Source organism: Mustelus asterias, chromosome 8 (genome assembly GCF_964213995.1).
Source record: "Mustelus asterias chromosome 8, sMusAst1.hap1.1, whole genome shotgun sequence".
NCBI classification, from domain to species: Eukaryota; Metazoa; Chordata; class Chondrichthyes; order Carcharhiniformes; family Triakidae; genus Mustelus; species Mustelus asterias.
Window position 1 is genome coordinate 71059660 of NC_135808.1, and position 17268 is coordinate 71076927.

Below are 17268 nucleotides of genomic sequence, written 5' to 3' on the forward strand. Positions count from 1 at the left end.
GAAAAGCCAATTATCATGCAAACAAGTGTCAAGTTTTTGAATGTGAACACTGACTCTCGATATATGTTAAGACTTAGAAGACATGCAGAATGGATAAGGAGAACAATGTCTATTTTTTCTTTCTTTGGAAAAAAAGCGAAGATACATATTTTAGTTCGACATTTTAAGCATTTGCGTCGACAGATATGCAGAAGATGTTGACGTATGAGGAGAGATTAAGCAGTTTGGGCTTGTACTTGCTAGAGTTTAGAAGTATGAGAGGGGATTCTGGTCAAGGTGTCTAAAATTTTAAAAGGGATGGAAAAAGTAAACATAGGCCAAATGTTTCCCCTTGTGGGGCAATCTAAAACAAGAGGTCACAGTTTTAAACCTACCACCTCTCAACCTATACCTGAGATGAGGATGAGCTACTTCTTGCAGAGGTTGGTGAATTTGTGGAACTCGCTAGCCCATAGCGCAGTGGAGTCTGAATCATTAAATGGTTTCAAGGAGGAGATAGATGCATTCCTAATTTTAAAAAAGGGGTTAAAAGGATATGGGGAACAGGTGGGGAGGTGGATTTGAGACCAGGGAAAGATCAGCCATGATCTGATTGAATGGCAGAGCAGGCTCGAAGGGCTGATTTGCCTACTTCTGTTCCTAATTCCTATGTAAGATCCAAGGCATGCGACTGCGATAGTTTGGGCATTTAAGCAACCACATACACTTATGCAGTTCCTTTAAGGTATTAAATAGTCCAAAGGCACTTCACAGGGGCATTGTCAAATAAAGGTGTTTAAGAATGGATGTAGCTCAAATGCCTTGAATGGTCGTGCATAGAGAACTGTGCCGAACAAGGTGGTGATGGAGACCAAGGAAGTGCCAGCTCCAGTGTCGGAGGTGATTGGCGTGGCAGGCTAATTTGAAACCGACAACAACGCAGTGAATTCATTCAGGCCCATCTTTTCTGCCATACTGACTGATAAGAATTTAGTAACGTTGTAGTATCAAGTTATTATAATAATCAGGCTACTTCTGAATTAAAGAAGCTTCACCAAATTAGCTTTTTATGCTTTATTTCAAAAATGCAGTGTGAACTAATCACTTTAAAGGATATGCAAGCCACCGTTATTAACCAAATCCTTTTCTCAAATCTGAATGCCAGGCTTCTAGAATAAAAACTGTAGACTTAGAAACAATTCTCAATGAAAAGCTTATTGCAGTAAATGGATTAAAATAGCCCAAAGCAGTAAAGCCTTGAAAGGATTACATTTTGTTTTAAACATTATATTCCTTTCTCAATATAAAATCTAGACAGCTATATCAAAGACAGCTGAAAGTCTGACCCTCAAAATGGAAACATTCAGGTTTGAAGTGTGTCAGTCTTATGAACACAGACAATACCCCTTTAATCTTCGAGAGGATGAAAACTTTACATGTTGTAACATTCTGATACAAATGGATACATTCTTTGGCTGTGTTTCAGAGTACTGGCAGTTAATAGCACTGGGAATAACTGCTGCCAACAGCTATTAAACATGACTTCTTTCCCCATTGAGGAATACTAAAATGTTGTCAGTACAAACTGTGAACCGTAGATCAGATTATTCCAAAAAATATCATTAAAAGCAAACCACAGTAAGTATTTTTCTCCACTTCTAAATTCGGCAAAACAAAGGTTTGCAATCAAATCTATCTCCCATGGAGTAGAAATGGGAGTTGAAAGGCAGCAGACTCAACAAAACCCACTGTAAATCAAAGGATCGCAAAAACAATAAGTGTTTTTAATGGAATAAGCAATATTATGGAGGAATAAGATAAAGTAGGATGATACACAAAGATGTGCGGGTTGTGTTGATTGGCCACGCTAAACTACCCCTCCGGTGTTGGACTGGGATAGGCACAGTAAGTATCTCACAACACCAAGTTAAAGTCCAACAGGTTTATTTGGTAGTACGAGCTTTCGGAGCACCGTTCCTTCATCACCTGAGACTTTAACCTGATGTTGTGAGACTACTTACTGTGCTTACTCCTTCGTGTCAGAGGTTATGGGGTAGGGCCTGGGTGAGATTGTTGTTGATGTAGACTTGATAGGCCGAATGGCCTCCTTCTGCACTGCAGGGATTCTGTGTTTCTTCTAAGTGTGCTATGCATTCACCATTTGGATTCATGTTTGCATTGAGCCTGGACTGATCATCTCAACTCGAGGCAAGATATAAATTTAAGTAGCTTCAATCCCTTCCATTGCATTGACTGCAATTCATCACCCACTGACAATTGCATTCGAAGGCAACAAGAGGGTGGTGAATGTGTGGAATTCATGACCACAGAAAGTAGTTGAGGCCAAAACATTGTCTGATTTCAAGAAGAAATTAGATATCGCTTTTTGGGGCTAAAGGGAATATGGGGGGAGGGGGATAAGGGGGAAAAAAATCAGGATATTAAATTCGATGATCAGTCATGATCAAAATGAATGGCAGAGCAGGCTCAAAGGGCCGAATGGCCTACTCCTGCTTCTAGTTTCTATGAATGGGTGCTGATTGGCATTTCAAATTTGGCCTTAAAGGAGTAGGGGAGGATGGAAAAGCAGGGGGGGGGGGGGGGGGGGGGTGAAGGAAGGCATTCCAGAGAGTGGGCCCGAGGCGGTAAGTGGTACAGCCACCAATAAATGAGCGAAAAGAGGGTGTTTATATAAGCAAGAAACAATTGAGGATGGTGGGGGCAGAGATTGAGGATGGTTAATGCATCATGGATGGTCAAGGATTCCTTTGATCACGTCACTTGTTAGCCCAGAAAATAAAGCAACCACCACCTCTGTATTTGTACACACTACAGCAGTGGGGAACTCTCATGGGAGAATGATTCCAGATCAGACTCCAGGCTGACTCAATGCTTCACTCTCAATAAAGCCAATAATGGTGCCGCAAGATGCAAAGGATCCCCATCGTGGAATTAGATAGCAAGGAGTTTTAAAATGTCAATCTTGACCATAAATGTAATGTGCATTTTTTAACAGAGAGATGGAAGCCTTGTTAACAGAATCACTTTACTTCTTCACAGATTTCATATTTTGGTTCATAAGTGAGATGGATGAATCTGTAGCTTAAAAGTGCAGCGAGATTAAATGGACCCCATTCACTTGCCCTTGGTATACGAATGCTCCGTTTTATAGACGCATAATACAAATATGTGGCATTCACATTTCAGCAACATCAGCAACTCAGGCATGTTAGGTGAGATTTTAACTCTTGGGGCATTTGGGCAACAGACTGATGCAGTTTTGCCCCTCAAAAGGCATGGCCCCTTTTACTGATGGGACTGAATAACATATGGGTTGAGCTGCCTGTCTGAAATGTGACTTCAGAGAGTGGGATCGGAAAGTTGTCTGCAGCACATGGATAAGTTGTTGGAATTGCCTTCGGGGGTGATGGAGCAATGCTTGGGGTAACAGTGGTCCAAATGTTCGTCACAAAATTAATTTTTACACATACCCACTAATCCCTCCACTTCCTGCCTGCCAAGTCTGACTGAACAGTGCATGTGCTTTGAATGCTCTGCCCAGTGGCCCATTAATATACCCACAGGGTCCCACCTACATTACAGGATCATCAATTACATGTGTTCATGACACACTTACCTGAGCTAGGAGCCTCAATAGAGAAAACAAAAGTATTAAAATGGCCACAGGATAGTAAGGGAGCAACAGCCAAATCATTTGGATATTCACATCCTTCATTCCAGTTTTCAATGACAGAGTGCATTAAAATTACTGCACTCTTTCACCTCAATGGACATATTTGATAATGACAATTTCCCTATCACTTTGAAGGACACCATCTCGCCCTCCACTTCCCTCCCCATCCCATGGCCATCTTCCATTCTTTACAATCACTGCTTTGAACTGCATTGGAAAAGGTAAGAACTCTAATCAATCCTGCAGATATACCGTGTTTATTATTTTAAAAATGTTTCAAACTATTTAAAAGTAAGGAAGTTGTTGTAATTATCAAATTGTAACGAAATGAAAAATCAGCTGTCTTAACAAGTCAATGGGTTCATCCAGATAATAGTTGAGCTGCACGAATCAGAATAGTTCTGGTCCATGGTGATCTTGCTCCATGTGGTGGTAATATCACCAAAATTGACGTTAGTAACCATTGTCTTAGTGAGGGAAATAAACCCGTAAGGAACTTCAGAGACGAAGTAGAGGCTGGAGATGATAGTGAGTGGTAGTACACGTCTTTAGATGTACACTGAGAAGACCAATAGGTTTGGGTAACACTCCCACCATCTGAATGGGCTGTCAGCATCAAATGACAAGGGTTGTATATCTGGGACAGATACTGAAGGACAGCCAAATTCCGAGGAAGAAAGGGGAACCAGATTTTTTTTTAAAATGACTGCTTGGTGAAGCAATTTCATCTGAAGTATGACATAAAATGCATAAAGGAATCTGGACACCAAGGTCCAAAGAGGAGGGAGTAAAAGATATGGTGTACTGAGAACAGTTTCAAACATATTCACGTTATTCTTCACAGACTGCAGGCAGCTCTCAAAGAAAAGGGAGGATGTTTCTGTGCTTATACTTTTTCGGAATTCTGTGTTCACTTATGATTTAAAGCAGGGATGAAAACAGTTTGACAAGATTGCATAATAATTGGCAACATTGTGGGAGTTCTTTACATAAGCTACATTATCAGAGCTCTCCCTTTCAGTCAACTGATAGACATGTCGAGGCCAATACATCAACTTTCAGCTGTATTTTGCTTTGTGGCATATTAAAACTGCTGAAAGTTTGCTGACCTAGTTTTCCTCTTTCTTATTTCACCATCGACACTGTATCAGTGTACCTCTCCTTGCAGTGGATCGCTATCAAGGGAGTCAAAGGAGTAGGTGGAATGTGGATTGGAGGCCGCAATCAGATGAGCCATGATTTTTCTGAATGGCAGAACAGGATGTAGGGATTGAATGACCTACTCCAAATCCTAATTCATAGGTATGTTTGTTTGCATATAAGCCTTCTTGCTCAGGGTAAACTCAGACACAACTTCAACTATGACTGATACAACTTTGGGTTTATCAGGTGACCAAGACTGTATCTCAGTTAAACTACAAATCAAAGTTAGTGGCAGAGATAAAGAATTTTTCTGAGGCTGGAGGGCACAGCAGGTGACATTGCAGCATAATTTTTCATTATGTGGTGAACACTTACATCCATCCCTCATTAAAAAGTGACAAAAGCTTAACCCCATTCTCCTATCTTGTGGAACACTGAACACAAATTAACCAAATGATGCACATGCATCCCTTGTAGCCATACTTTTCCAGCTTCATATTTTTCTCTCTAACCCATGGGCAGCACTTGGTGAATTACATGATGTGGGATAATGTCAAATGCCTTCCTGAAATCTTGATGAAAAGAAAAATCTGCATCATCTCCACTTTATCCACCAGATCCTCAAGTTCCTTAAAGAAATCTCGCTCTCTCTCACCTGGTCCTTTTCTAACAGATAATCCCAAAAACATCTTTCAGTCTTTAACACTTATCAGACAATTTAGATGAGGCACATAGGTTTTTTAGTACAAATGCAGCTGCATCGATTAATGTAACTACAAGTTTAAATAGGTGGAGGCCTTATACCACGGCACAGTATGGCCTATTATACAGCTCAAGATCGACACGTTGAAGTCATGGAGCTTTCTTCAGTCACCAGGCAGGTTTCCACCCCAGAAAACGCAAACAAAAAAACTGCACCTTAATGACTGTAAGAAGTTGAAAGTTTGTTTGCTGTAGGTCAGATCAAACCTCCAGCAGCTGCATTGTGTGTGGCATGCTGGCACAGTTGTTAGCACTTCTGCCTCACAGCGCCTGGGAGCCAGGTTCAATTCCAGCCTCTGGTCACTGTCGGTGTGGAGTTTGCACGTTCTCCCCGTGTCTGTGTGGGTTTCCTCCGGATGCTCCAAAGATGTGCCGGTTAGGTTGATTGACCATGCTAAATTGACCATGAGTGTCAAGAGGATTATCAGAATAAATACGTGGGTTACGGTGATAGGGCCTGGGTGGGATTGTTGTCGGTGCAGACGCGATGGGCCAGATGGTCTCCTTCTGCACCGTGTGGGTTCTATAATTCTATTCCATGATTCTACAAGGAGCAACTGTTAACAAGCATAAGCAGCAAAGAGACTAGACCATTCTGTTCCCACAACTGCAGATTGAAGATCAGATGCAAGTGAGAAGAACACCAGTAAAAACTACACTGAACCATAAACATGATAAAGTTACAGGGACCAATATATATATTACTCACTTATCAACTCTCTGATTAAACCAACAGAAGAATAGAGATTCCGAAAATACTTACAGGTTTATATCGAAGTGCATCCCTATAGGAGCCAAATAGTGCTGCCTGTGCCTTAAGAAAAGCCCTTGCTACCCCATCACCAGTGGCTGTTGATTGCTTCTTCAACTTGTATTTCAAGGATGAGACCTGTACAAAGGAAGGAAATATTAAATTAACATGGTTTGAAGATAAAATAACCTGAAAATTTACGCAAAACAAAGACAATATCCTTCTCTAGGTGCCTGCTGTTATAATATTAAACAGCACATTTATTTATTTATATCACAACTAAGCTTACATTAACACGGCAATGAAGTTACTGTGAAAATCCCCCAGTCGCCACACTCCGACACCTGTTTGGGAACACTGAGGAAGAATTTAACATGATCAATGCACCTAACCAGCACATCCTTCAGACTGTGGGAGGAAACCCACGCAGACACGGGGAGAAAGTGCAGACTCCGCACAGACAGTGACTCAAGCCGGGAATCGAACACAGATCCCTGGCACTGTGAGGCAGCAGTGTGATCCACTGTGCCAACCACATGATTGACAAGGACATACAAAAGAAATGACCTACTCCTGCTTCTAATTTCTATGTTTTATAAGGTAAATGTTGTAAGAGTTTTCTCAAGATTTTGAATCCAATTGACTTGCACTATATTTTTCATGAGCTAACGAACTTTTCAGACATTTGCTGGAGTAATACAACATATGCCATCATATCTAGAATGCAGTAAATGTTAATATGTCCAGACAAAATAAAAACTTGTAAAGTTGTTCTTTTCATCAAGTGCAATTTTTTATTGATAGATGCAGTATTCTGCAAACATTTCTTCACATCAGAATAACTCCAGAGATTGAAGCTTTTCTTCCAAGGCCCGAGAAATTATGCAGACCACAATAAAGCAGAAATGAGATAGAGTTCCGTTAACTAAAAGAAACACCTGCTGCGTAATAAAACAAGACCAAAATTTCACTAAGAAAATATCAGGAAGAATTAAATTGCATGTTAAACAATGAAATATACAGCACGAGAGAAAATCGCCAATGGTCTCAAATGCAAGGCAAGAATAATGAGAAAATATATCCATTGTTGTTCAAGTATTGAACACAACTTCCTTTTCTGCTTCAATAATAATTGCTGTCTAATTACTCATTATACTTCTTTAATAAAGATAACCAGCACAGTACAAGGCATCAGAGAAAACCAAGCTCTACAGGTGATAAACCTTTACAGCAGTGACATTTTTCAGTGTAAAGTCACAGTTACTGTGATCTGATCAAAGAAATGGACCCCCATAGGGTCCAATTATAGCCATATTTTTATGGAAAAATCATTGAGTTATGATGTTCATAATCTATGCAGAAAGGACTTTACAATATAGGTCTTTTCCCAATAGCTGTGATCTTTTCAATTTACATCAAGGCTTGATAGCTACAGATGAAAGTCTGGAAATCCAATTCATTTAGTGTTCTGACTGCATGTACCAAAGCTCATTAAGTTTTTTTCAATTAACTTCAGCACAGGTTGTGAAGTACATAATCTATACTGCCGCGGTGAGAAAGGTTAAAGAACATACAAATTCACCGAATTCTCTGTGCTCTTTTAATTGACACTGCACTATGGCTTCATTCTGCAAACCATCAAGCAATGATATATCAATATTCTCAGTCTGATCAATTTTAATTGGTGCAACAAAACAACACCTGTGCACAAGGGTAGATTCCACTAGCATCACTGTCTGGAATAAAGCATTTTTTATTAAAAGGGCAAAGTTTGGCAAAGTACCCTGGAAGAAATATCATCGTCAATGGAGTATAACGATTTTACTGGAAACTCACTGACAGGAAAACTTATAAATTGCATCCCAAAGGCAAGTTCCAGAATTTTGGAATATTCATAATATCCCGCTTAATCTAAGAACTTCCCAATGACAAATCACTGCTTCTTTAGGCAGAACTGGCGCAAGTAAAAATTATCACCTCAGTGACAACTTGGTACGAGTCATTTTGCTTCAAATTACACTACAAATCCATTGTTATATTAATACTTTTTTCTTTCATGTTCACTTAATTTTTAAAAAATTTACGAGCTGTCCTATTGAAATGGAAAAGGGACAGAAAACAAGGGCACATTGTTGAGATGATAATGTACTTCAATCTCACATTTGAACATTGTAGCATGATAATCAGCAGTCTTCACTTGGGGTAAAGTGCCCAGTAGGTTTGTGTTTTGTGGTTTATGTCTCCTCTATTACAGAGGAGAGCAGACAAAATAGCTCTTGCCTCTGAACCTCTGTCATCATGAGAAATAGGTGCACAATAGCAACTAAGGATTTTTCTCTTTGGTGAGGACAACAGCATAATTTTCAAATCAGAACCTCTTGTCATTTTAACCAAGTTTACTAGAAGAGTCAGGGGGCATGAGGTATATCTTTCAAATTTGGGACGACTGAAATCATTTGACATGTTGCTAATTTCTCTGGTTTTCACGATAAAACTTGTTTTTGGAAACCATTCTGGACAGAGATGTCAAATGTTTGCATGGTGTTATAATTGTGCAGTGTATAAAATAGTTATGTTTTAGAATTATGTCTTTAAGTTAAGGTGAAAAATGAAGAGGGTCATGTGACCTGTTCTAAGTCTACCTGACGGCAAGCCTGCATGGTTTGATTGTTAGCGATTAGAGGTGGCCCGGATTGTTTTACTGGGAAGAAGCTACAATGTATTTACAATGCTGGGAGATTTGCCTTGGTTGTGCTAGAGGAAGAACCTCCAAGGGAGAAAAATAGTCTCACTGTGAAAATAGTTCTCAGATGAAAAGTTCTGAGGATAAGAAAGGAAAATAACAGAAGCAAATCCTCGGGAGCTAAGCACTACCTTGGATTGGTTCAGGGAGAATACTTAACAGACAGTATTAAGCATATCTATGAAGTGTACTTTCAGTTGTGGTAACTGAATAGGGAATGTTCTGTTTTGTGGTTTAAAATAAGTTGCCTACAAAGATAGGTTAAAGTGTTTTTTTTGTCTTTTGTTACATTAAAAGTCTTACAACAAGAAATTGTGTTGTCTAATCCTCTCTAATTGGAAGTTTTAATTTCTTTTTTAAAACCCTGAATAAACTTCTCCCTTAAATAAAAAATATTTCCTGAATTTTAGGGAAGGTTTCCTTAAGTGATGTTTCCTTATCCGAGGACCTGAACTTTCGTAAACAAGTAAAATTCCAGGATTTGTTTCCTGGAGTCTATCTTGAACTTGCAGGACAAGCCTGCTGGTGGATGTTATTGGTTGTAAGGTGACCAAAGTCAGGACCTAAATATTCAAGGGTATTTGACATTTTGGAAATATGATAAGTTGGGAATAGTTGGGAGGGTAACTTAGCTAATTAGAGATTACATTATTACATTAGAGAGTCATAGAGGTTTACAGCATGGAAACAGGCCCTTCGGTCCAACTTGTCCATGCCACCCTTCTTTTTAAAACCCGTAAGCTAATCCCAATTGCCCACATTTGGCCCAAATCCCTCTAATACCCATCTTACCCATGGAACTGTCTAAATGCTTTTTAAAAGACAAAATTGTACCCGCCTCTACCACTACCTCTGGCAGCTTGTTCCAGGCACTCACCACCCTCTGTGAAAAAATTGCCCCTCTGGGCACTTTTGTATCTCTCCCCTCTCACCTTAAACCTATGCCCTCTAGTTTTAGACTCCCCTACCTTTGGGAAAAGATATTGACTATCCAGCTGATCTGTGCCCCTCATTATTTTATAGCCTCTATAAGATCACCCCTCAGCCTCCTACGCTCCAGAGAAAAAAGTCCCAGTCTATCCAGCCTCTCCTTATAACTCAATCCATCAAGTCCCGGTAGCATCCTAGTAAATCTTTTCTGCACTCTTTCTAGTTTAATAATATTCTTTCTGTAATAGGGTGACCAGAATTGTACACAGTATTCCAAGTGTGGCCTTACCCATGTCTTGTACAACTTCAACAAGACATTCCAACTCCTGTATTCAACGTTCTATTCAGAGAGAGATGACTTTAGTTTAGAAGATCAACATGCAGAATCAATTTGGGTAGAGATAATGAATAGAAAAGATAAGAAGTCCCTCATGAGAGTAGATTATAGGCCTCTTAGCAGTAGCAACACTGCAGAACAGTATTCAGGAAGAAAGTGAGGAGGTGTGGGATAGAGGGAAAGTTGGCCGATTGGATAGGTAACTGGCTGTCTGATCAAAGACAGAGGGTGGTGGTCGATGGAAAATTTTCGGATTGGAGGCAGGTTGCTAGCGGAGTGCCGCAGGGATCAGTGCTTGGTCCTCTGCTCTTTGTGATTTTTATTAATGACTTAGAGGAGGGGGCTGAAGGGTGGATCAGTAAATTTGCTGATGACATCAAGATTGGTGGAGTAGTGGATGAGGTGGAGGGCTGTTGTAGGCTGCAAAGAGACATAGATAGGATGCAAAGCTGGGCTGAAAAATGGCAAATGGAGTTTAACCCTGAGACGTGAGGTGATTCATTTTGGTAGGACTAATTTAAATGTGGATTACAGGGTCAAAGGTAGGGTTCTGAAGACTGTGGAGGAACAGAGAGATTTTGGGGTTCGTATCCACAGATCTCTAAAGGTTGCCACTCAAGTGGATAGAGCTGTGAAGAAGGCCTATAGTGTGTTAGCTTTTATTAACAGGGGGTTGGAGTTTAAGAGCCGTGGGGTTATGCTGCAACTGTACAGGACCTTGGTGAGACCACATTTGGAGTATTGTGTGCAGTTCTGGTCACCTCACTATAGGAAGGATGTGGAAGCGCTGGAAAGAGTGCAGAGGAGATTTACCAGGATGCTGCCTGGTTTGGAGGGTAGGTCTTATGAGGAAAGGTTGCGGGAGCTAGGGCTGTTCTCTCTGGAGTCGGAGGCTGAGGGGAGACTTAATAGAGGTTTATAAAATGATGAAGGGGATAGATAGAGTGAACGTTCAAAGACTATTTCCTCGGGTGGATGGAGCTATTACAAGGGGGCATAACTATAGGGTTCGTGGTGGGAGATACAGGAAGGATATCAGAGGTAGGTTCCTTACGCAGAGAGTGGTTGGGGTGTGGAATGGACTGCCTGCAGTGATAGTGGAGTCAGACACTTTAGGAACATTTAAGCGGTTATTGGATAGGCACATGGAGCACACCAGGATGATAGGGAGTGGGATAGCTTGATCTTGGTTTCAGATAAAGCTCGGCACAACATCGTGGGCCGAAGGGCCTGTTCTGTGCTGTACTGTTCTATGTTCTAAATAATGGCAGCTAGTAATAAAGGGTCTGCAATAACCATAATTTTAATCTTCATATTGATTCTATAAATCAAATTGGCAAAGGTAACCTGGAAGACAAGTCACAAGAGTGTATTTGGGACCTTTTCTTTTTAATAGTACATTTTAGTGTCAATCAGAAAGCAGGCTTCTTAAGACTTGGTAATGCACAATGAGACAAGATTAATTAATGGCTTCATTGTAAAGGAGCCTTGAGGCAACCGTGATCATAAAATGATAGATTTTCACATCGAGTTGGAGGATGAGAAATATGGGTCTAAGATTAGTGTCTTAAACTTAAATAAAGACGATTACATGCATATGAGGACAGAGGTGGCTCAAGTGAACTGGGAAAATAGGTTAAAACGTAGGACATTCAAAAACCAGTGGCAGACATTGAAAAAGATATTTCTTAACCCTTAGCAACAATATATTCGATTGACAAAGAAAGACTCTCAGAGAAGGATGTGTCATCCATGGTTAACTGGGGCAGAAACACTGTACAATTCTGCAAAGATTGCTGGTAAGTCAGAAGTCTGGATAGATTTAAGAAGCCAGCAAAGAATGGCTAAATAAAAATGGGACAAGTTAGAGTAGAATAGAAAGCGAGCTAGAAATATAAAAAAGGCAACACAAGAGTTTCTATAAATATTCAAAAAAGAAAAGAGTAACTGAAGTGACTATTGGTCCCTTGAAAGGTAAGACTAGGTGAGTAATAATGGAGAACAAGGAAATGGTGGAAACATCAACAGGTGTTTTATGTCTGTGTTCACTGTCATTAAAGATGTGATTGCAGAGATAGTGGATGCATTGGTTGTGAGCTTTGATAATTCCCCAGCATCTGGAAGGATCCCAGCAGATTGGAAAATTACTGACAAATACCAAGAAAGGAGGGAGACCGAAAGCAGGTAACTACAGGTCAGTTAGCCTAACATCTGTCATTGGGAAAATGCTAGAATGCATTATTAAGGTGGTAATAGCAGGGCATTTAGAAAATCATAAAATAATCAGGCAGTCAAGATGGTTTTGTGAAAGGGAAATTGTGTTTGACTCACTTATTAGAGCTCTTTCAGGAAGTAACATGCAAGATGGATAAAAAGAAACCTGTAAATGTGATGTATTTGTATTTCCAAAAGGCATGCAATAAAGGTGCTACATCAAATGGTACAATACAGAATCAGAGTTTAAGGTGTAGGGGGTAACATATGAGCGTGGATAAAGGACTGACTAGTGAGCAGAAATGCAGAGTAAGGATAAATGGGTCACATTCAGGTGAGCAAACTATTAACAGTGGAGTGCCACAGGCATCCGTGCTGGGGCCTCAACTATTTATAATCTATATCAATGACTTGGATGAAGGGAGTGAATTTATGGGAGCTACATTTGCTGCTGACAGAAAGATGGGGAGGAAATTAAGTTGCCAAGAGAAGGTAGAGTCAACAGAAGGATTAAGTTGGGTTAAATGAATAGAATCACATCTGGAGTGAAACACCATTTTCTCACATTAATACCAAAATGACAAATAGTTGGGATCTAGTCTAACTTAATATAAGATATTAGCAGGTGGATTTTAATTTGCAAAAATGTGAACTTGTCCACTTCAGCAGCAAGAAAATTAAATGAGTATATTATTTAAATGGAAAGAGACTGTAGAACTCTATGGTACAGATAGACCTGGGTGTCCTGGTTCATAAATCACAAAAAGCTGGTAAGCACGTGCAGTAAATGATTAGAAAGACACATAGAATGTTGCTGTTTATTGCAAGGGGAATAGAGTACAAAGGTAGGGAAGTGTTGCAGCACATTTGGGTTACTGTGTACAGTTTTAGTCTCTTTACTTAAGGAAGGATATAATTGCATTCGGAGCAGTTCAGAAAAGGTCCAATTGATTGATTCCTGGGATGAAAGAGTTAGCTTATGAGGACAGGTTGGGACTATGCCGATACGAGAAGAATGAGAGCTGAACAAATTGAAACATCCAAGACTTGGGATAAGGAACTTGACAGGGTGGATACAGGGAGGATGTTCCCCCTTTTGGGGAAGTCTAGAACTTTAGTTCTAGAACACAGTTAAAAAATTTGGCGTTTCCCATTTAAGAGGAGAATTTCTCTTCTTTCAGAGGGTCACGAGTGTGCACAATTCTCTTCCTCAGAGAGCGAAGGAATGTACTTTTTGGAGAAAACTAATAATTTCTAGGGTTCTATGTTGGCTTTAAGTAACATTTTAGGATTGTACCTGAGCCATCTTTTTTTAAATAGCTCAGTTTGAATTTCTGCGAGTGAGACGATAAAGAGTTAAGGCAGCCTGGGGACAGGAAGGCAGCTCCTTGCGAGGAACTTGATGAACCAAATGATTTTAAAGGTGCAAAAAAATCTGGGTTCATTTGTTTTAATTATACTCTGTACAATGCAAAGCCTCAGTCAGCTTTACAGAAATAAGCAAAAGGTTTGAACTCAGCAGCTTGAATTAGTATGAAACATTATGTTTAAACAAGGACCATATATTTTTATTACATTTTTGTTTACTCACCATATTTCTAGGACAGAATATGTATACTTCATCTAAATATCTTGCTAGGAACCACCATTAACATTTTTTCTTAAGTTCCATGGAATAGGTTATTGTGTTTTGTGTGAATGGACTACAGCAGCTTGTATTATTGATGAGGATGTGGCATTGTTTAGACAACTGCTCTGCATCTACAATAACGTGTCATTGTTCACGATGGAATGCAATTCCTGGGGCCCAAATGAAGTAAATGGTGGACATTAGTTTCATCCCTACATGAATCTGGTTCCAGAGGTGGGGTGGCATCAGATGACCCTCACCTTAATGTTGGGTCCCATGCAATATGGCACGATGGCGCAGTGGTTTGCGCTGCTGCCTCATAGCTCCAAGGACCCAGGTTCAATTCCAGCCTTGACTGACTGTGTGCGTGGGTTTCTTCCCACAGTCCAAAGATGTGCAGGTTAGGTGGATTGGCCATGCTAAATTTCCCCTTAGTGTCCCAAGATGTGTAGGTTAGATGGATTTGTTAGGGTACGAGATCAGAAACCCCAAGGTATATTAAGTTAGACTAGTCCCAACTATTTGTCATTTTGGCATTAATCTGAAGATATGGAGTGATAGATTCATTCCAGGTGTGATTCTATTGACACACAAGGAAGCTTTGATCAAAACACACTTTATTTAACCACACAATTTAACTATACTAAGTGAATTAGCTTAACATTTACCAATTGAACAATAATTAAACATGACAAGATATAGTTCTTAACTAGTAACCTAGCTCTAAGAGCTCCAATTCAAGGAATATTCCTCATACAGACTTAAAACCTCTCTTCTAAATCAGATAGTAACCCCCAGGCATATGTGCATGTACTTGTTAATAGTCCGAGAGCCTTTGGGGAGAGAGAGAAGACAGACAGACAGAGACACACCTGTCTTCTAATAACCCCAAACAGCAGTCTCCATAGAGAGAGGGAGAGACAGAAAGCGACCTCTTGCTTCTGTTCTAAAATAAAAGAGAACTGTATGTTTTTCCTGCAAGCTCAGTTCTGCCCATTCACACAACTCTGCCTCTGTCAATCAACCTAATCAAAACCCTATTCTGAAACCTCAGGGGAAAAACCAAAACAAAAAAAAATGCATTAACTCAGATTAAAACAAACACATCCCAAGCTAAAATTAATCATTAGCCTGCATTCTCAACATGTGAGCTGTCTGGTGCAGATAAATGGCACCATGTAAATTTAAACTGAATTTTAAACATACCCCTCACAGGAAACATGATATAAATACATTTCATTACAGACAGCATTATCACAGATTACCCATGGGAAATGTGTGGGTTTACAGGGATAGGGTGGGGGAGAGAGCCTAGGTAAGACGGTCTGTCAGAGACTCAGGGCAGACTCGAGCTGAATGGTCTCTTCTGTACTGTCGGAATTCTATGACTCTGAAAATAAATCTAGGATTTTATTCTTCTGCCATTGTACAAAACTGACTTTCTGCTGAACCAAAAATGATGGCTGCTACAGGTCACATGACCATAGGGTTGACACTGTCTGGGAGCTACCTTCTGAGTTTATCATTATGCGAGTTTACTGCAGATTATTAGCAAATTGGATCATGCAAAATGAGGGATTGGGAAACCGTGAAACCGCATACTTCAAAGAGTAGTTCGGAGCACTTTCTGCTTTGGAACAGGTGGTAAGGGGCAATAGGCACAGTTTGCACATCTCTCTACTGTCTGTAACACTAAGTCAATGAAAGGACTATTCCCTAATAAGGGAAGAGGAACTGTTAGAATTAGGAATAAAAGTTGGAAACTCCAAGTCTTTGTGGGCACAGTTTCACCATTGCTTCCATGGTATAATTCTTCTGTAACACAGTTCAGTATTACTTCAGAAACAGAAGAGGACCGGCACCATCAATGCTGGCAGCATTTAAATAATCTGAGAGCCTTGAGGAATAAGAAACTTCTAAGCTGTTTTTAGTGCTTTTGCAGAATAAATTCTACTTAATTCATAAATACTTGTCGTTTGTACCTTGTTAGGTTATGTACGACTGAGTGCCCCATTATTATAAATTGAGAATTTGGACATTAGATGTTTTGGGTAAAAGGGTTAAACACCTCAAAACATTTGGGTCATTGAATGTATTCAAGGCCGAGTTAGATAGATTGTTGATCAACCAAGGAGTCAAGAGTTATTGGGGATGGACATGAAAGTGGAGCTGAGGTCCCAATAGATCAGCCATGACCTTATCGAATGATGGAGCTAGCCTGAGCAGCCAAATGCTCTACTCCAATTCCTGATTCTTATGCTCTTGTGTGATTGCTATTATCCAAGTTGATCTGTGTACAAACCCAACTGCGCACCACTGCAATGACCTGGCTTCTGAGTGATATTATGTGTGTTTGTGTGTGCTCTCTTCCATATCAAAGACATGCAGAAGCAGTGCGGTTGGCTAATTTAGTTATATATCAACATGACAAAATTAGTTGGGTGTACTGGCAGGCTGACCACCATGGTAATTGAGGATATTTCCATAGCGGCCCAGCTTGCCACTATCTTTCACTACTTTGCCCAGGGGAGCTGTCACCAATCCTGCAACACACCTTGTGCATTGTATTTGGTTTTTGGATGGAAATCACAATTCAGTTTCCTTGTCGTCAACTGTCCCTCAGTTGTAGGATGACATCTACTCAAGAGCTGAGAGTTTCTGCTATGTGACCATACCGGTCGATTCCTGACCCACAGATCATTTAGCACATATGGGGCAGGATGTCTACGAGGCAGTAGGATCCAGGATTTGCATCATTTTCTTTTCTGCCGCCTCTCTGAGCCATCATTAAAAAAGCAATGCAGCTTAATGGACAAGTTGTCGCCATTTTGAACAATTGGTAGCGAATCATTGTCAATTACTCATTGCTTCAAGGAGAACTTCAGCATGTTGCTGAAGTGTTCCCTTCATCCTCCACTTGGAACACTAACCATTTTAGAGTTCAGAAAACAGGACCTGGTGGGGGAACACTTTTTGTCCATCGAAGTTGATTTTGTGCGAGGAGTGGATGGTGGGAATTCTTTTTCCTTCTGGAGCCATAGAATGAGTGCATGGAGTCTAGCGGTGAGCAAAAGTGCAACAGCTT

General features: G+C 40.2%; 1 protein-coding gene across 3 annotated transcripts in view; it reads right to left on the bottom strand.

Annotated features, from left to right (window-relative positions):
* The window catches only part of dennd1b (DENN/MADD domain containing 1B), a 296649-nt gene that overhangs the window by 63237 nt on the left and 216144 nt on the right, over window positions 1-17268 (bottom strand). For all 3 annotated transcript variants that reach the window (XM_078218144.1, XM_078218142.1, XM_078218143.1), the window contains one exon: window positions 6342-6467. In XM_078218144.1, coding sequence (XP_078074270.1) covers window positions 6342-6467 — 126 coding nt within the window. The remainder of the gene's footprint in view (window positions 1-6341; window positions 6468-17268) is intronic.